The sequence below is a fragment of the Delphinapterus leucas genome, chromosome 19 (assembly GCF_059928025.1).
Source record: "Delphinapterus leucas isolate spDelLeu-1000000601 "Yukka" chromosome 19, BTC_Dleu_Yukka2, whole genome shotgun sequence".
Taxonomy (NCBI): domain Eukaryota; kingdom Metazoa; phylum Chordata; class Mammalia; order Artiodactyla; family Monodontidae; genus Delphinapterus; species Delphinapterus leucas.
Window position 1 is genome coordinate 18,398,986 of NC_143147.1, and position 21,380 is coordinate 18,420,365.

The window sequence follows — 21,380 nt, forward strand, 5'->3', positions numbered from 1 at the left end:
TGAGAGTGAGAGGATCAGAAAGCCTTTTTAAAAATTGTGGTAAAATATATATAACATAAAACTTACCAGGCTTCCCTGGTGGCGCAGTGGTTGAGAGTCCGCCTGCCGATGCAGGGGACACGGGTTCGTGCCCCGGTCCGGGAAGATCCCACATGCTGCGGAGCGGCTGGGCCCGTGAGCCATGGCCGCTGAGCCTGCACGTCCGGAGCCTGTGCTCCACAACGGGAGAGGCCACAACAGTGAGAGGCCCGCCGTACCGCAAACAAAAAACAAAACTTACCATTTTAACCATTTTGAAGTGTATGGTTTAGAGGCACCAAGTACATTGATGTTGTTGTACAGTGTTAAGAGTAGGGAAAATGATGAGGTAAAACGTTGCTTAAATATTTTTTGGTTAGATAAGTTGTCAGACTATTGTCTTTCCCATCTTGCTCAAAAAGTAGTTTACGGAGGCTTATCACCATTTGATATACTATAGTTTATCTTTCCCCATCAGCATGAAAGATCCTTGAGACCCTTTTGTCTCAAGAGCAAAGAGAACAGGAACTATTTTGTTCATTGTTATATCCCCAACGCCTAGCACATACTTAAATATAAATATTTGAATGAATGAATAAATTCCAACAAGTTGACATCAATTTGAAGTGAGAGTGAAAGGAAAACAATGGATACAGGCATAAAGTATTCATTAGAATTAGCTTTACTAAAAATACATATGAAATAATTCTTTGTACTTATCGCTGGTGTAAACTGGCTCTTAAGTTTCTCACAGCCAAAGTGTAAAGGCAGATATGATCAGTTATGCAATTCATGGTATAGATAAGATAAAAATAAAGCACACACTCTGAAGAGGCCTAAGTATTACTGAGATCAGAAAATTATTTCTCCTGAATTCCTTTTCTCATAAGAAAGGAATATAATATAATATAATATACAACATCCTCAAAAAACATCCTTACCGTTAATACAGAAAAAAATAATCTTCAGTATAGGTGGAAAACAGTTAATAATTTTAATCATATTTTAAGATTAAACCTAGACTTGATGTTGACAGTAGCAATGCTAAAAGTAGATGGTCACTAGAGACATTTAAGAAACATCAGGGATGATGAATAGATGGAGTAAATGAAAAGAGTAGGGCATGGTTGAACATAAGTCTGGAACCCGCACAGTTGAGTCAGAAAATGGGGAAGTTGAGAACGAAAGAATGTATAGGATGAAAATAAACTCAGTGCTCCTTCTGCCTTGGAAATAGCTTTATTTTCTGATTACAAAAAGATTGTATGCAGGAATTCCCTGGCGGTCCAGTGGTTAGGACTCCGTGCTTCCACTGATCAGGGAACTAAGATCCCACAAGCTGAGCTGCATTCCCCGCGCCCCCTCTCCCCCCATAAAAGTATGCTTTACAAAAAGTGCCCCCCTCCAGACTTTTTCAGAAAATACTAAAAAAGTACATAGAAAAAAACATTCCAGTGCTTCCCTGTTGGCGCAGCGGTTGAGAGTCTGCCTGCCGGTGCGGGGGACACAGGTTCGTGCTCCGGTCCAGGAAGATCCCACATGCCACGGAGCGGCTGGGCCCGTGAGCCATGGCCACTAAGCCTGCGCGTCTGGAGCCTGTGCTCCGCAACGGGAGAGGCCACAACAGTGAGAGGCCCGCGTACTGCAAAAAAAAAAATCCACATTTTAGGTATTGTATTTTCAGAGTATACCAATAAAGAATTTAGGTTAACATCCCCTTCAGTTTTTCTTTATAAAAGCAATGTTCGTCTGACAAATTTTTCTGGTTTTATGAAATGAAAGTATAAGATGGCTTTCATTTCCCAAAAAAGATCTGTTTTCATTGAGATTACACATTTGCTCTTCAGCACTACTATATTTATTAATAGCTTTCCACAATTCACTGGGGGAAATTTTTTGTAGCCTTGCTATCAGAAGCTGTTTTACCAATGATATTTAAATTTGTGTGTTCTTGCACTGTTCTTAAACCTCTGAAACAATTAAGGACTTGCTTTGCAATGTAATAACTCTTCTACCGAATTCTCTTCTTCCTCCACTTTTACCTTCTTCATAATTTTGAAGATTCAAAATCCTACTGCTATATCCACATAGTGCTTAGTGGCATACATGCCGATTATGGTTACAAATCTATGGTACAAAGTATTTCTCGGCTTTTCAGAAAAGCACCATGCCATGCCCAAGTCAATGTTACCTTCATTTTTCTTTCTCTTGCATAGAAATAAGCACTGTCTTTTATATGGTGGAGGGGGGATGTGGTCATAGACAAGCTCTTGTGTTATGGTTTTCTTCCCTTAATAAGCTTTATCACTTCCAACTTTTTTGTTTGACTGTATGTCCTTTTCTAGGCCTCTTATGCTCACCTGTATTTTTTACAGGGCATCCCATTTTCTAGAAGCCATTTTTACTCAATGTGGAGAAAATCACTATTCACAGTATGCCTTTCAGTAAAGGTATATTGCATGTACTCCATTTCTCATCAGGCAGCAGGATTCTCTCCTTTTGCTAATGTGATTATACATACAAATAAAGTAAATAAATTGTGATTAGAATTAGAGAAACATATCAAGTAGTACCAACTTAAGTAAAGGTTTGAGGAGTTTAAGGCATGATGGTGAGATATACCAGAAAGTGAATTAATAGGAATATATCACTGCTGTTTTCACATGTGTTACTCTCCTCTCTGGAAGAAATCTTGTATTGGAACTGGAATGGCCTTATGCTTAGATTTATTTTTTTCTCCCTATGGCACGAGGGGGATTGGGCCTACTTAGAGGAAATAGTAGAAGAACCAGAAATCACATTGTTTTAATATGCATTTGAGTTAGAACATCTTACATTTATATTACCCATTCCAGTTTTTACTTTGTGCATTGCCTTTTTTGTTTTTGTAATATGAATCCACTTATGTGCACTAAGAGAAGATTAATGCTTGGTCATATGTTAGTAATTTTCCCCTGTCATTCAAGTGGTTACATTTCTATGTAGACAAAGCTGTCATTCTGATTTATGGACCCTCCCCCCATTTCTTTTTTTTTGGCTGCACTGTGTGGCAGGCAAGTTCCCTGACCAGAGATGGAACCCGTGCCCCCTGCAGTGGAAACTCAAGAGTCTTAATCACTGGACCGCCAGGAAAGTCACCTGAGTTATGACTTTTGTGATGCATGTCTTGCTTAGCCCAGCCAAAAAAAAAAAAATTTTTTTTAACTAAGTTATTTTGGTAAAATGTATATTATATACAAATGTGACATAAGTTTTGGATTTATTCCCCTCTCCCCCAATGGACAATTCTGTAAATTCCCAAAGAGCCTGCTTTTGTCTAGCATGTTCCAATAATGTGTTTATTCTGGTTCCCACTTTAATTATGCTATTGTAAAAATTGTAAAGCTTCCTGTTTCATTTTGAGTCTGAGTCCAATATCAACATCTGACAGAGCACACACAGAAACCCTCTGGACCAATCCCAGTTACAGATAACAGTGTCTTCAGTAAAATCTTAGCAAGTTGAAATCAACAAAATAGATCGATAAATGACTAATGGGATTCTACTTAGGATTGCTAAGATAATCTTTTCCTGTTACTACTGGTACTATATATTAATACATTAATGAAGAAACAGTCCCATGATTGTGATCAGTAATGATATACACATATGTTGAAAAGGCATTTGAAAAAATCTGGCTTCCATTCTTTACCTTAAAAAACAAAGCACGGGGGACTTCCCTGGCGGTCCAGTGGCTAAGATTCCACACTCCCAATGCAGGGGGCCTGGGTACGATCCCTGGTCAGGGAACTAAGTCCCACACATCGCAACTCAAGATCCTGCATGCTGCAACGAAGATCCTGCGTGTGGCAACGAAGATCCTAGGTGCCAACTAAGACCTGGCGCAGCCAAATAAGTAAATAAAAACCAAAAACAAATAAACCAGGATTTCCCTGGTGGTTCAGTGGTTAAGACTCCCCACTTCCAGTGCAGGGGACATGGGTTTGATCCCTGGTTGGGGAAGTAAGATCCTATGTGCCATGGGCGGTGCGGCCAAAAAAAAATTTTTTAAAATAAAAATGAACCAAAGCACCCCCCCCCCAAACAGACAAACAAAAACAAAAAAAACCCAAAAAACAACCCCAGAGCAAAAAAATAACTTAGGACCTGCTTTAATGTATAAATAATAGTTGTTGGAAATTAGCAGTAATTACATGTGTTTTAAAAGTGAGGAATAATAAAAAGATGTATATAACTGCTGTTGTTCATATTTTTTGGTACTGTTCTAGCCCTTGTAGGAAAACAAGACAAAAGCAAAACACAAATAATGGAAACAAAGATACCAAATATGTTGCCGAATGATGAATCTCCTTTAAAAATCCAGGAGAATCAACTGAAAGTTAGAAACAAGAGCAAAGGTAGATGTCTGAATATAATATTTAAAATTGATAATTTTATTTAATAAAAGAATTAAGAAAAAGATGAAAATCTAAAAAAAAACAGATAAACGACAAGAATAGCATGGCATTTCATTGTAATTAGCATATAAAATAAAACTCACCCCATTAGTAAAGTAAGTTATATTCTTGCCTACCAGATTAGAATACAAAATACTATTTGTAGCTGTAGTAAATTTAAAACAACTATAAATAGGGAATTTACTAATTAAAATTTAGCGCATATCCACAGTGAAATATTTTAAACTCTGGGATATATTTTACTTTATTTTTTAAATTAATTTTTATTGGAGTATAGTTGCTTTACAATGTTGTGTTAGTTTCTGCTGTACAGCAGCAAAGTGAATCAGCTATACGTATACATAATATCCCCTCTTTTTTAGATTTCCTTCCCATTGAGGTCACCACAGAGCATTGAGTAGAGTTCCCTGTGCTATACAGTAGATTCTCATTAGTTAATCTATTTTATACATAGTTGCATATATATGTCAATCCCGTGGGATATATTTAAATTTATATAAACAATTAAAAAATATGTGCTTACCTGTTCTTCATTTATGAGGAAGACTATGAAAGGACTTTCTGCTTGGAGTGCAAGTAAGCACAGGATGGATATGAATTTTCATAATTAAAAACTAAATTTGACTAAGCTGTCATTCAGATTGATAATGCACTAACACGTAGCTTTTCTTTTTTTCTTTTTTTTTTTTTAATATGAAAGAGTTAAGGACACAGCAAGAGAATTTTGACTTTTTCCTGCTAGTATATAAGTCAGATTTGTATAATGAATCATTGGCTGCTGTCTTAAGTAAATGATGAGAGTTTGGATGTTGTAAATATCAGGTGCATTTGGCCCTAAATATCACAGTCTTGTAACTTTGTGTTTAGAGTTTATCAAGGAAATGAGATTGGAAGGGGACCTCTCGTGGTTCAATCAGTGTGTTATCCTAACCTTCATCTGATGGCATATGTTACTGCATCTCATTTCTTTATGAAATTGTTTTCTTTCATTCTTTTAAAGCCAGTGGAATGCAGTTAAGCCAAACTACTAGTTAGCATAGGAAACATTTTCTGTTGGCTTTGAAGCCAGCTCCTTCCTTAGATTGCCTTAAGAACTACATAAACTTTCCATCTAGATGGTCAGTGACCATCTGCCTCTAGCTTCAGTGCTGCTTTTATCATTTTCTGGGTTTAAGTCCAGTTTTCTCATGTATTGTTTTAGGGATCTGTCCTTCCCTTCAGTTGGAAATAGTCTAATGTTTTTGACTGTCTATCAGTCGTTTTATCTGGGCTATATGTAATTTTTGTTTTAAGTTTCTGTCATAGCTATAGATACACTGTAAAGCTACTGGAGACTTTGAAATACTTGTGTGTGTGTATGGGCAAAATCAACTTTTATTAAAAAAAGACTCACTGTCAGTAAGCTCATCTTTCTTTTCTCTTTACCTAAAACAAGCATTTCCCAGTCATAAAAACAAGGCTGTGTTGTTTGGCTGCGTTGGTCTTTGTTGCTGTGCACAGGCTTTCTCTAGTTGCGGCGAGCGGGGGCTACTCTTCGTTGCGGTGTGCGGGCTTCTCATTGCGGTGGCTTCTCTTGTTGTGGAGCATGGGCTGTAGGTGCACGGGCTTCAGTAGTTGTGGCATGTGGGTTCAGTAGTTGTGGCTCGCGGGTTCTAGAGCACAGGCTCAGTAGTTGTGGTGCACGGGCTTAGTTGCTCTGCAGCGTGTGGGATCTTCCCGGACCAGGGCTCGAACCCGTGTCCCCTGCATTGGCAGGAGGGTTCTTAACCTCTGCGCCACCAGGGAAGTCCCTAGGGAGTTTAATTTTTAATTATTTAGGATGCTTGCTTTCTAGGTGCTCTGTATCCAATTTAGAAATTTATATATGTGTACAACAAGTGAGAGAATGGGATTACCAGTTTGAGTTATTTTCTTTTCTTGGTAGATTTTAAGGTAAGTCAAACATTTTAAAAGGAGATGCTGTTATAGGCAAATATGAAACCAAAGCCAGAATTCAGTGCCATAGTGGAAAGAAGCAGTGAATTTACAGTTCAGTGACCTTCAAGTCCAGGATCTACCAATGGCTGGCTTTCAACTCTTGGGGAAAAGGTGGATTATTTAATAAAATGCCTTGGAACAACTGGCTTATCATACTGGCGATAGGTGGAGGGGAGCTAGATTTATGTCTTTATGTTTACATAAATTATGAAAGGATTGTGATAGTTACTGATTGCTTACAATGTGCCAGCTGCTGGGTTAGACACTCCAGGTGCATGAATGTGTTCTTCAAACAGACCTTATGAAATAGACACTGTTATCCTCACTTTACAGATGGAGGGCCCTGCCCATGGTCAACAATTAGCCAATGGTTAAGATAAAACAAAAGATAAGATCATTAAAATAAAAGAAAGCAATCAAGAATGTTTTAGTCTGGGCTTGAGGGAGAGAGGTTTTTTCTATGCACAACAAACCAAAGAGCTGTGAAAAAAGATTGACTTTTTAAAAAAACTTATACTCCTTGAACTTCTCTGTTTAGCAAAAAATTAAAAAACAACACAAATCAAGAACATTTTAAAACAAAAATGGCAGTTATAAAGAGCCATACAGCTTATAAAGCTCACCCAAATCAATAAGAAAAGGCTGAATCACTTAAGGTAAAAAAGGGCAAAAAATACAAATAGGTAATGCATGTAGGAAGTATAAATTATCAGTTGTCAGCGGGAAAAGGATAACACCCAAGGCTGTAGAGAAATAGATACCTACAGTGTTTCTGGGACTATAAATTGAATTGAGATTTTGGTAGATGATATACATGTTCCTTTGACTCACAATTCAACTTATACATTCTAGGTACGCTTCCACAGGTGTACAGGACAGTACAAAAAATTTTATGGCAGTATTATAAACGAACGAACAGGGGGAGAAAGTATCTAATGTTCATACCATACTTACGTGACTACGGTATAAAATGATATGATCTTACTTTCTGTACTATGTGGTAATATACTTAAAATCTGAAAGAATATAGAGCTAATTATTAATAATGGTTATTTTTGAAAGATGAGGAGGTAGAGTGACTGCTTACAATTTATTTCCCTGTGTTATTTTAGAATAAATGGCTTTTTTCATAATTTAGAGAAAAAGTTAAAAAGAAACCAAGCACTGAGTAATAACCATCACCTACATTTGATGAACATCATTCCAGATATTTTTAATGCATATATAATGAATGTAGAAATAGGGAGTTATAATATGCATGCCGTTTATAAATTTTTAATTAAATTGGTTGCATTTGACTGAAAAAAAGAAACTAAGATACTATTACAAACATGATTGATGTTTGTTACTCCAAACAGATGTTTGTTACTACAAGAAGGGATGAATTCCTAAAATAGTCCTAAAGCCGAGAGAAGAAAATTATAAAAACCTCTAAATAGTTTTGAGTCTCTTTTAGTACAACCCATTGACTTATTGATAAACCAGGATAAGGGAATAAACACATGTATATATTCTTCCTTCCCTTTCTTCCTTTCTCCTGACTACCTACCTACCTATTTTTATTTTACTTTATGTTATGTTATTTATTTTTTGCTAAGACCTATTTAAACATTATCAGGATTTATAATACGTTTTTAAAAGCTTATAACCATTCATGGTTGTTTAGTTTTAGTCATGTATTTAAACGGCCAGTAAGTACATTGGTCTTTTCACCTTGGTTTTACTATTACAGCATTCTTTAATTTCCCAGCAGTTATTTCAAGAAGTGATTTAACTTAAGTCCTTAAGTTCACAATACTTGTGAGAGCTTAATGCCATGCTGTTTCTACCCCTTCTTTATGTTTCACATTTTTTGTATCACACTTTTCCTCAGAATTCTGTGATTATTCATTCAGTATTCCTGAATTCCCTGTTGTGGAAGAATCTGAGGCCAACCAGATTCTACCTGCCCACCTACATTTGACTTGATTTTTTTTCTGTCTGGATGCTCATGATACTGTTTTGCTTTAAAACTCAGTACCTCTCATTTGACAGATGTTTTGGTGGTGTTTATTTTGTACCAGTTTTTTTGTGGGTTGTAGAGTATGTTTTCAGCCTGCATATTTAGTTATTTATTACAGGAGAGTTTCATATATTTATTTATGACATTTATATTATAATCTCTTCAAGAGTATCAATTTAACTTAAAGTATATCTGCTTAATCTATTATCTTTACTCTGTTCAACATGTAATTGTTTACCTTTTCATTTAAGGTGTATTTCTTTTTTGGGGTGGGCGAGATGCTGCTGCCCTCCCAGGGACTATGGTGGGTGGGGGTGGAGCAGCAGGTGTGCCTCATCTTTGTTTCTGGGAACACTCTCAGTTCTGGCTTCTGACACTGGGATCCTTATAGGCAGCAGCTTTTAAAAAAATTATTTTTAAAGATTTATTATTTGTTTATTTCATTTATTTTTTGGATGTGTTGGGTCTTAGTTGCAGCACGCGGGATTTTGGCGGCGCGCGGGCTCTTTGTTGTGGTGCGTGGGTTTTCTCTTCTCTAGCTGTGACGCACAGGCTCTAGAGCGCAGGCTCATTAGTTGTGGCGCACGGGCTTAGTTGCCCCGCAGCATGTGGGATCTTAGTTCCCTGACCAGGGTTCGAACCTGAGTCCCCTGCATTGTAAGGTGGATTCTTTACCATGGGACCACCAGGGAAGTCCCATTTAAGGTATATTTCTTAAAGTTATGACCATGATTTGTTTTGTATCCTCCCCCCCCCCCCCAATTTTTAAATTTCTAAAATGACTGTAATCCCTGTCTTTGTTCTTTTCTAAACTCTTATACTTTGCCTTTCAGGTCTCTGTTCCTTTATAATATCTTCTTTCATATTTCTGTAATTTCTTTGAGACTGTTTTTCTGAAGTCTTCCTGGGTTTTTATATGTAGTATTAGGTGGTTGAAGAGAGCTCGAAGTGAGTTGGAATGGAGATTCGAGAACCTCATCATCGTGTTAGGGGAATTTTGATTGTGACGCTGTTCATGCAAGTGAGTATAACAAGGGATGGTAAGGAGATGTAGACTTCACTTTGAGGTTGCTGAAACCTGGAGAAATACAAAAGGAAGCACATTCCAGGGACTTCCCTGGTGGTCCAGTGGTTAGGACTCGGCGCTTTCACTGCCATGACCAGGGTTCAATCCCTGGTCGGAGAACTAAGATCCTGCAAGCTGTGTGACATGGTGCACCACCCCCCACCACCCCCAGCCCCCCTCCCCCGCAAAAAGAAGAAAGAAAAAAAAGCACATTCCATGTACTGATAACATGAAGCAGTGCAACTTACCTAGTTTTATACAAAACAGATAAGGAGATAAGAGCTATTAGAAATATTAATTTAATTTGAGTAGTACTTAAGAAAATCAGCATGGAGTGAAGTGGTTAATGATTCTCACCCTCAGCAGTTGGTGGCAGAGTGAATAGATTACCCCATTCATCTGCCTTTGGGGGTGATCATACCCTGCCAGCCCTGCTGAGAACCAATTGTAACCCCTGTGTAATGTGGCTGAGGGTAAAGGAAAGCTAGGAGCCACTGCTATACAGTATTCGAGGGGAAACTGACTAGAGACCAACTGGGACGAAAGCTTAAAAATACGACTCTTTGAATGGAGAAAAGCGTACTCTTCGTTGGAAGCGGCAGGAATTGAACTAGAGTAAGTTTAGATAAAAAAGGAAAAATGACCCTTAACCAAATTTATGGAAGAGGGCAGGTACCAGGTTTAAGGAACTAGAATTCTGTTAGGACCTCTCTTCTTGTTGCTTACTTTTGTGTATTTGACTTCATTTTGGCTTCATTTTCACACATCTGTTTTCTCTTTGAGATTTGAGCTGTGGCTATTGGCAGCTCTCAGGCTCCCCCATGGATTGGGGCTCCCTTTGTTTAATTCTGATTTTAAAAATCCTCAGCGAGGTCTCATTCTTTTGGCTTGTCAGGTATTCATTCACTTATTTTTATGGCCCTGGGGTATGGGGTACAGAATAAACTGGTACAGAATAAACAACACCAAAACAAGCAGTTCAGTGTGATGTTCAGGGGTGGGTAGTATTTCCAAAAAGAAGTATTTAAGGTATGGCTTGTTCTTGAGATTCTAAAGAACATTGTATTCATTTTATTTTATTTATTTTTTAATTAATTTATTTTTGGCTGCATTGGGTCTTCATTGCTGCATGCAGGCTTCCTCTAGTTGCGGCATGCTGGGGCCAATCTTCATTGCGGTGCGCAGGCTTCTCATTGCCGTGGCTTCTCCTGTCGCAGAGCACGGGGCTCTAGGCACGTGCGCTTCAGTAGTTGTAGCGTGCGGACTCAGTAGTTGTGGCTCTCGGGCTCTAGAGCGCAGGCTCAGTAGTTGTGGTGCACGGGCTCAGTTGCTCCGCAGCATGTGGGATCCTCCCTGACCAGGGCTGAAACCCTGGTCCCCTGCACTGGCAGGCGGGTTCCCAACCACTGCGCCACCAGGGAAGTCCCTGTATTCATTTTATAGCCTGTAGTCTAATGAGCAATTTCAAAGGAGGAAAATGGACAATTGACATTTATTGTACTCTAAGATGGACAGTGTTTTGCATATTACAGTTTTGCCCATCTGTCCTGCAACACTGCCATGGGTACTTTTTACTGTGCTTTACAGATGAGGAAAGTGACACTCAAAAAGAGAAATGACTTGTTTAAGGTGCTAAGGGTAGTGAGAGAGGTTGGCATTCAAACCCAGGTTTGACTGACATAATACCATACTCTGTGCCAAACTATGGCCCATATTTTCTCTTGTGAGATGAAATTCACAAGTGTTGTGTTCGCCCCCTTCCCCCCCGTCCCCCTGCGCATCGTGTCTTTATCAAATTATTTCTAAAAAATAAGTGAGAAGTTTATATAAAACCGTAGACTATAGTGTCAAGGTGTAACATTTTATGTACTGTGGGGAATTCCTGCCACAGCACATCTTGTCAGAGATATGAGCTGCTGCTGCTGTATTTAAGCACAAACAACAACATACTCAGGACTTACTGTTGAAGAGCCCTTAGGTAATAAGTGTTTGAAGCGGATGTAAGCAAGGTGAAACATTACAGGCAGCAGAACTTCCTTAAGTGCTATTTTAGGAATGTGGTCTGGCATTCTGCCAAGCAAATCCTTTCAAAAGCATATTGGCAAAATCTTTGCAAGATACTATCTCTGACCCCTTCTGCTTGTCTGTTCCATATTCCTTATGTTTTTGAAGCACAGTGAAAGAAATTCATCTAGGTTGAAAATGTTTTGGATTAGGAAATCAGTTAGCCCTGGTTTATGACATAGTGTAAAGAAAAAAATTCTGATTTTAAGCAAACTTTTAAAGTTTACCAGAAATGTATAAAGGTGATTTAATTGATGCATTTAAAAAACCTTTAGAGGAAATATGAACAAACCTTTGGTTGTTTGCTGATACATTACTTTTTTGGATATTGATTAGTTAATGGACGTTTGCAAAACAGGAATATTTTCCCAGTTAATTTTGGTGACTTGGTTTCTGGCGATGTGTGTTTTAAAGTAATATGGCAATTTATTCCTCTGATAATAAGGTCAAAATTATTTTGACAAACCATCTCAATACTTAGGAAGAGTAATTAGATAGTGTCTGGATAAAAGGTTCTATCTGAGATTTCAGCAGTTCAAAATGAAGCCAGCATAAAAATAGTCACTTTACAGAAATGCACCTTACAGCCAGCTGTGTGATACATAAATAAACTTGACAGGAATGCACATTCCCCAGAGCAGGAGACTACAACCATTGAGACATAAAGGAACATCATTTCTAGACTATAAATAACAGTTTGTATTTAGCTTTGTAGCTGTTAGACTTAGTCTTGGTCTTGGCAAAGGGTATTTACAGTTAAAGTAGCTTATTTTCTTAATAGCCAAGTATAAAATGACATACTTGGGTCTTTGAATGTCGTTATTTTGAGACACCTTGTATTTTTGCCAAGGCTCAGTGAAGGTTTATTTTCACATGATCAACAAAATATTGTAAACCATTATTTTAGACTATATTAAAACTGGGTTTTTTTTGCATTTAAAAAAACTTTCATGGAGAAAAAAATTTAAACATATAATAATACCAAAGTAGACTGACTGTACAGCGAACCTCCATGTGCTCACCTAGCCTCAACAGTTATTAGGTCACAACCACTCTTGATTGTTCTGTCTCTGCCTGCCCCCCCCATCTCTTGTGATTTTGAAGCACATCCTCAAACATCATTGTTTGTCTGTAAATATTTCAGTAACTCTAAAGATTCATGTATCTCTAAAAAAAAAAGGGAGTAAAAAACCACATTATCATTACCACACTTGAAAAAATTAACAATAATTTAATATTGTTAGATCTAGTCAGCCTCTAAATTTGTGCACGTGTCATACATTATTTAAAAGTTTGAATTCAGTCCGCTCTGTTGTTTGCTGTTTCAGTATATTTATTGAGGATTCTAGGCCTTGCTTTTTAGAATTTTCCGAAGTATAGATTTTGCTAATTGTGTCTCAGGAATGTTCTTAAACATATTTCTCTGTATTTTCTATAAATTGGGAATTGTGTCTAGGGGTTCTGGTGAGATCAGGTGAGATCACTTCGTAAGTGGTGGTTTATTTATCAGGAGACGTTAATGTCTGGTTGTCCTTTCTAAAATGCCTAGGTTAAAATGAAAAAATGGCAATGTTTCAATAATTTTTCTGTTTTTTAAAAATATCTTTATTGGAGTATAATTGCTTTACAGTGTTGTGTTAGTTTCTGCTGTATAACAAAGTGAATCAACTATATGTATACATATATCCCCATATCCCCTCCCTCTTGAGCCTCCCTCCCATAAATTTTCATTTTTTAACTGCACCATTTCTATAGAGAGATAACTCATTTGATCAAATAGCAGTCACTGTTTGATTTCCTGACAATAACATTTGTATAGAAAAGGAAGAATAAATCTTGATTCCTTCGCCTTTTTAAAAAAAATTCGTTTTCAAAATAACAAAATGGTTTATTAGCATCCTGTAATGGGACCAATTAGTTTGTTGTTTTTTAAGTCACTGTTTTTCAACTCATGGGTTAAAACATATGTTTCAATCCTTTGTGGTTATTAACTGTTGATGCTCAAATTGTCGCATATTGAGCCAGTGGGAATCTCTTCAAGTTGGCTGAGTACTTTTAACAAGACCATAGTATTATTTGATAGCTTCCTTTTTATCTGGTATGAGATGATCCTAGAACATTTCCTACCGCAGACCTGGAATCAGCCATTTTTCTGAAGAGCCCTGCTCCCTTTAAGTATGACTCATATTTGGAGCCCATATTCTGGGCACTAGGGATGCTCATTGCTACAGAGTTGGTCATTTTTCTCGACCTTTTTAGTGGACAGAGCTCAGCATTTTTAAAGCTATATTGTGAATTCACATCGATACTTCTGATTCAGGTTCAGGACTGTGGAGTTTTTACTTTTCATATGTGCTCCCCATTCTCTTCTAGTCTTATTCTTAAATAATGACTCTATCATAGCAAGCCTTCTCATGCATTATTTTCCATTACTTATACCTATCTAAATCATTATTCTCAAGGACATTACCTTGCCCTTGATTTCTTTTTCAATTCATGGTTTGTAGACCATTTTGGCCCACAGTGATTTCCAGATTCACAGCATGCATACATAACTTTCATTTAACAATCACTGGCGCTTCGGGATTTACTGAGTTTTAAAAATTGAAGTATTATATACGCAAAGAAAAATGCATAAATATTATGTACAGCATGCCATTACTAGCATCCCAGAAGTCTCTTTCATTCTTCATCCCATATACCACCCTCATTCACCACTCTGAAAGAAAAAGAAGAAAAGATTATATCGTTCTGATTTCTAATATTATTGATTAGTTTTGTGTGCTTTAGAACTTTATAATTTTGTTTTAGCATTCATGATATGAGGGAAAGAGAGCTCTTTCTAGCTCTTTCCAACTCTACTTGTGTCCAGGTAGCATTCAGAAAAAAATGTATCTTTATCACATTCAGAACTTCTCTGTAATACCTTAGGAATCTAAGAAGAAACCCAAGCATGGGCACTTCTTGGTTTAAATATTTATCTTAAGTAGGCTAGATTTTTGTGTTTGTTAGCAATTTCCATTTTCCCCCATTATGTTTGTACCCTTTGCATGTTTACTCTTTCTTTTGATTTACAGTAACTCTATTTGTATTAGGGATATTAGACTTTTACCTATTGTGCTGCAAATATTCTCTCCCAGTCTCTCATTTGTATTTAAGCTTTATTGCTATAGTGGATTTAAAATATGCTGTGTAGTATAATCTGACTGTTGAGTTTTGTGTTCTGCTTAGGAAGGCCACCTCCACCCAAGAGTATGTTAAAAAATAAATCTGCATTTTTTTCCAGCTAAATTTTATTGTTTGTTTATATTTGGATTCAAATATAGTATGAGGTATCTCTATTAACATTTAAATGTGATAGGATGTTTAAACATCTTTCGTTGGCCTTTCCCATTAAAAAAAAACCTGCTCGAATTTCATCTGCTTATGGCCACTATAGTTTTCCATCACAAACTTCTAGAAAAAGTTTCCACCTGTATTTTTCTGCTTCACCTTCTTTTTGTCAATTCAGTGTTGCCGGCATGGCCTGTCTCTGCCTTACCATTGCACTGAAACTAAATACTTAGGCCTAGGGCAGCCTTGCCCTTCTTTTAACTGAACTCAGTAGACTGAATTTAGACGCCCTCTTTCCTGAGCAGCATGTAATTGTCGTTGTTGGTAACTTTCTCCTTGGAATACATCTCCTTTGGCTTCTTTTTTTTTTTTTTGCGGTACATGGGCCTCTCACTGTTGTGGCCTCTCCCATTGAGGAGCGCAGACTCAGTGGCCATGGCTCACAGGCCCAGCCGCTCCGCGGCATGTGGGATCTTCCCGGACCGGGGCACGAACCCGTGTCCCCTGCATCGGCAGGTGGACTCTCAACCACTGCGCCACCAGGGAAGCCCTCCTTTGGCTTCTTTGATCTAGCTTTTTCCTGGTTTTCTTCCTACTTCTGTCACTTTTGTAGCCCCTTCTTTTTTTTAATCTCCCCAATATTGGTATTCTCTAGAATTCCTTTAGTTAGATTCTCTACAGTTCACACTTCAGGCTCTTCCTTGGGTGATGCCATTAACCACTCTTATGGCTTCAATTATCAGCAATATTCTGATAACCCCAAGTCTCTAGCTCAAATTTCTTTTTTAAACAATGTATTTAACGGTACTGATGAACCTAGTGGCAGGGCAGGAATAAAGATGCAGACGTAGAGAACAGACTTGAGGACCCGTGGGGGGGGGTGGGAAGCTGGGACGAAGTGAGAGAGTGGCACTGATATATACACTACCAAATGTAAAATAGATAGCTAGTGAGAAGCTGCCACATAGCACAGGGAGATCAGCTCGGTGCTTTGTGACGACCTTAGAGGGGTGGGATAGGGAGGGTGGGAGGGAGGCTCAAGAGGGAGGGGATATGGAGATGTACGTATACATATTGCTGATTCGCCTTGTTGTACAGCAGAAACTAACACAACATTGTAAAGCAATTATACTCCAGTAAAGATATAAAAAAACAAACAAAACAATGTGTTGTTTATGCCCCATAGATACTTAAAACCAAACCTATCATTATTTCTTTCCCTCACCCCTAAAATCAGCACATCTTTATTATAATTCCCATTTCAGAGAAAAAAACAGACTCCTACCCAGTTGCCCTATGTAGAAACCTATTTATCATTTTAAAAAATTGAGTTGAAATTCAGATAACATAAAACTAACCATTTTTTTAAAAAACTAGCCATGTTAAAGTGTACAGTTCAGTGGTATTCAGCGTATTCACAGTGTTGTGCAACCACCATCTCTTTTCAGTTTCGAAACGTTTTCATCACCCCGCCAAGACCTCCCGTACTCATTTATCATACTCTTATCTCCGTCCCATCCCACCCCCCATTTTGCTTTCTGTCTCCGGATTTGTGGATATAAAAGGAGTCATACAATATGTCACCTTATGTGTCTGGTTTCTTTCACTTAGCCTGACGTTTTTGAGGTTCATCTAAGTTGTAGCATGTATCAGCACTTAAATTCCTTTTTTAATGGCTGAATAATATTCCATTGTATGTATATATCATAATTTGTTCATTCATTGATGGACATTTGGGTTGTTTCCACTTTTTGACTGTTATGGATAATGCTGTGGTATAAACATTTGGGTACAGATTCCTATATGGGTAGATGTTTTCATTTCTCTTGGGTATATACCTAGGAGTGTAATTACTGGGCTATATGGTAACTCAATGTTTATAAACTTTTTGAGGAAATGTGTGTCAATTTTGGCTTATTATCTAAAACCCCCCACATCACCAAGCTTGGTTGATGGATTCTATCTCCTGTGTATCCCTGTTTATTATTCCCACTACCATATACTAAAGGTACACTTTTCAGGATTACTTTAATAGCTTCCTTTCTGGTCTCTTTGTCATCACATGGCCTTACTCTTTCACATACTTTTTTTCCACATATCTTTCATATACTGAGAGATTGGTTTTTGAAAAAGTAAATCTCATGAGGTCACCTCATTGTTTTAAAAACAAAACAAAACAAAAACAAACTCTTCAAAGGCTCGTCATTTCTCTCTGGATAAAGTCTAAACTAACATGGCTTCTAAAGGCTCTTTGCAGTCCTTCCGACATGCTATCTAGCTTCAGCTGTATGACTCCCCCCCCACCCCCCATATGCTGATCTCCATATTTCAAGTTTTTGTATATGTTCCTCTGTGTAAGCCTTGCACCTTCTCCACCAAAATCCTTTGTCTTATTTCAGATGTCTCTTCTCTTTTTAGACGCCTTTCTGTCTCTTCATGATTATAACGTGCCCTTCTTTGTGCCCCTCCAAATTCTTGTACTAATGTTGGAACATTTAATTGCCTGTTTACTTCTGTGGGAATCAGGAGCTGATAGTTAAGTGCCGGGTGATGCAGTACAGACTAAAAGTATGATTAATAGGAATTTAGCAGAAGTCAAAAGAAGATTATTTGGTAAGTTATTTAGGGAAGGCCCCATGGAGGAATTGGACCTTGAAGGAATCATGAAGGTAGGTAACGATCTGCCACTAATAGGTAGATTAAGCCTGTTAAATACCCATGGATCTAGGCTATGAGGATCCACGCTAGGGGCAAAAGCCATGACAAAACTGAGATAGATGGACATCTTGCAGCATTACTTTTGCATTACTTAATGAAACAAGGAATGGACACAATCACTCCTGTAGAAGAAAAGCGTGGAAAGAATGTGCAAAAGATTTTTAAAGAACTTATGGTGTATTGACAAAAGTGAGATGGAATAATTTACTTTATGGAAAGTGTAAGGAAGTTTTCAAGGGTAATTTTGACCATGTATGCTAATTTAAGAATTTACCCACCTACATTTATAAAATTCCACTGGACTTCTGATGTAAAATGCAATAGTTAGGTGATTTCTAGATAAATTATAGAATCTTCCATAAGACTCTTGCATATAGTGTTGGAGAAAATAGTCTAAGTAATATACCAGTGTTTGTCTAGAGAAAGGTTAGAAATGAGATGACTCAGTGTAGAATTTACCTGCCCAGATTGTAATGGTCTATGCTCCACTCTGTCCCTCAGTTGACAGTAAAAGTGGGACTTTCAGATCTTTCCCAGTATGTCTACAGCATATTGGCACTCAGTAAATGTTTGCATTGATAAACAAAATAACAAGATTGAAATACAATTTCTTTGCATTTTCAGTATTTAAAAAATGTCTTAGAATAGCTGTTTAAAAGTAAAAATGCATTTCTTGTGTTTCAAAACACAGTACTGATTTAAAACTATTTATAAAAATCTGTTTTGCCAGTTAGGCAAAAATACTAGACTTATAAATTAAAAAAAAAAAATCTCCCCTCAAATTTTGAGAAAAGAAGCCATTCACGTTTAAATATAAATAAACTTTCACTTTTGGCTCTCTCTGTGTTTCACTGGCATGTTGGAGTGTTAAATCTGTTGAAATAACCACCTCTGATTCCTCAAAAAATTAATATTTTCTTCTCAGTTACTAACACACTTTGTTCAGTCTTTATAGCACTCTGAGTTGTATTATACTTACTTATCATGAGACTGAGCTCCTTGAGGATGATGGCAGGAATTATATGAGAATTACAAACCTGTTCAGCCTCCCAGCAAGCCCTCTCTCAATCGCTCTCCTGTGTGCTTTGTCCCACTTCTCAATTTGAGCCAACCAGTGCCGCTTGTTGGTGATTCATATATTTATATGCACACACAATCGTGACTGTGGTGATGACTTCACAGCTGTATACATATATCAATATGTAAAAAAATAATGTGATTTAAATATGCGCAACTTACCGAATTGTCAATTATATCTCATTAAAGCTGTTTAAAAAATCCTGACATGACGCTCACCATGGATTGGTCATTATTTTATTAAGCTCTGTGTCTCTAGGAACTGTTTCTCACCTGTCTCCTCTAAGGTGCCCTCATGGCCTGTGTCCCCGCCACCTCACTAGTTCTTTGCCTCTGTTCTCGTCCCCAGCCCCCATCATTCCCCAACCATGCTAGAGCACTCTCTCTGGAAGAGGAAAATCTCACGTTGCTACTGCTGTTCCTGTAGGCTCCAGCTATTATTCTTTTTCTTCGTGCAGTTTTTTTTTTACATCTTTATTGGAGTATAATTGCTTTACAATAGTGTGTTAGTTTCTGCTTTATAACGAAGTGAATCAGTTATACATATACATATGTTCCCATATCTCTTCCCTCTTGCGTCTCCCTCCCTCCCACCTTCCCTATCCCACCCCTCTAGGTGGTCACAAAGCACTGAGCTGATCTCCCTGTGCTATGCGGCTGCTTCCCACTAGCCATCTATTTTAAGTTTGGTAGTGTATATATGTCCACGCCACTCTCTCACTTTGTCACAGCTTACCCTCCCCCCCCCATATCCTCAAGTCCATTCTCTAGTAGGTCTGTGTCTTTATTCCCCTCTTACCCCTAGGCTCTTCATGACATTTTTTCCCCTTAGATTCCATATATATGTGTTAGCATACGGTATTTGTCTTTCTCTTTCTGACTTACTTCACTCTGTATGACAGACTCTAGGTCCATCCACCTCACTACAAATAACTCAATTTCGTTTCTTTTTATGGCTGAGCAATATTCCATTGTATATATGTGCCACATCTTCTTTATCCATTCATCCGATGATGGACACTTAGGTTGCTTCCATCTCCTGGCTATCCAGCTATTATTCTTAAGCTACTCCTGGGTGCTGGAAACTCTGGTCAGCAAGGGGGTCAACACACATAGGCAGGATGGATGGAGCCTCTGCTCTGTCTGTGCTCAGAGTCTGATGGGCCGCACAGGAACACCAACTGTAGTTGTATATCCCCAAGAATACAGAGGACTTACTCATGTAGACATATAGTTATTAGTATAAATGAAGGTTGCTTAAGCAGCAAATTCCAATGAAAAGGTATCAGGCACTCTTGGTGTTTCTGAATATGTATCCTAAAGACCACAGCATAAGAATTACCAGAAATATTGGTTTGATTTCCCTCTGAACCAGAATCTCTAGGGGATGGGCCTGACACCTGCATTTTATTTTATTTATTTTTTTATTTAAAAAAATGTTTATTTATTTATTTGGCTGTTCTGGGTCTTAGTTGTGACATGTGGGATCTAGTTCCCTGACCAGGGATCAAACCCGGGCCCTCTGCATTGGGAGTGTGGAGTCTTAACCACTGGACCACCAGGGAAGTCCTGACACCTGCATTTTAATAAGCTCTCTGTATGGCTATACCTAAATACCACTAGGGAGCTACTAGAATGGTGAGAACCTAGCTGGAAACCAGGGTAGAAGTAAAAGGGCACAGTAGAAGTTGATCTTCTGGATACTTTGCTTTACCCATTGCTTCTTTGTGTTATAGAAATGGAAATGTTTTGGACATCAGGTAGCATTTTGCTAATGGATCCAGGTGTGTTCATTTAACAGGTTAGAATTTATAACATGTATATTCAAGTTCTGTAATGAATGTTGGGTGAAGATTATTTACTTAAAATTTTTGATAAACATTTTCTTTTTCCACAGAACTCAACAAAAACCCAGTGGAAGGCTTTTCAGCAGGTTTAATAGATGACAATGATCTCTACCGATGGGAAGTCCTTATTATTGGTCCTCCAGATACACTTTAGTAAGTATAATGGAACTAACATCCAAGTGGAGCTCTTTTAGCAATTGAAATATAAACTATTTTGACAAACTGAAGTTTCCCAGTTTATAAAAGTGATAAAGTTAATCAGTTTTAATTAATCACTATTAACCGATGTAAAGATACACAACAGAATGTGGTGTAATCAAAGAGCAATAGAAAAAGATGGAGTTTCTTAAATATGTTATGTAATACATTTTTAGATTCAAAGACCACAGTCTGATTTTCTGTTCTGTGTGTTTGCAGACCAACTTAAACTTACTAATATTTAATGTTCTGTAAGATGGATCTTGACTATCTGATGTTAGTGACTAGTACAAGTCTCACACTTTTTTTTTTTTTTTTTTTGCGGTACGCTGGCCTCTCACTGTTGTGGCCTTTCCCATTGCGGAGCACAGGCTCCAGACGCACAGGCTCAGCGGCCATGGCTCACGGGCCCAGCCGCTCCGCGGCATGTGGGATCCTCCCGGACCAGGGCACGAACCCATGTCCCCTGCATCGGCAGGCGGACTCTCAACCACTGCACCACCAGGGAAGCCCTCACACTTTTTATAGAAGTTGAAGTATTGAAAAAAAAATGCAGCAACTTTCTCAAAGACATACAACTGAAGGACAGCAGGGACCTTCTTGGGGAGTATACTTGGTCACTC

At 38.0% G+C, this 21,380-nt stretch overlaps 1 protein-coding gene across 6 annotated transcripts in view; it reads left to right on the top strand.

Moving 5' to 3' along the window:
* Positions 1–21,380, top strand: part of UBE2G1 (ubiquitin conjugating enzyme E2 G1) — a 132,007-nt gene that overhangs the window by 79,165 nt on the left and 31,462 nt on the right. For 4 of the 6 annotated variants that reach the window (XM_089900591.1, XM_089900590.1, XM_089900594.1 and 1 more), the window contains 2 exons: positions 20,449–20,496; positions 20,610–20,712. In XM_089900591.1, coding sequence (XP_089756717.1) covers positions 20,451–20,496; positions 20,610–20,712 — 149 coding nt within the window. In that variant the 5' untranslated portion in view covers positions 20,449–20,450. The remainder of the gene's footprint in view (positions 1–20,448; positions 20,497–20,609; positions 20,713–21,380) is intronic. The other 2 variants (XM_089900589.1, XM_022595420.2) reach the window with 1 other exon arrangement.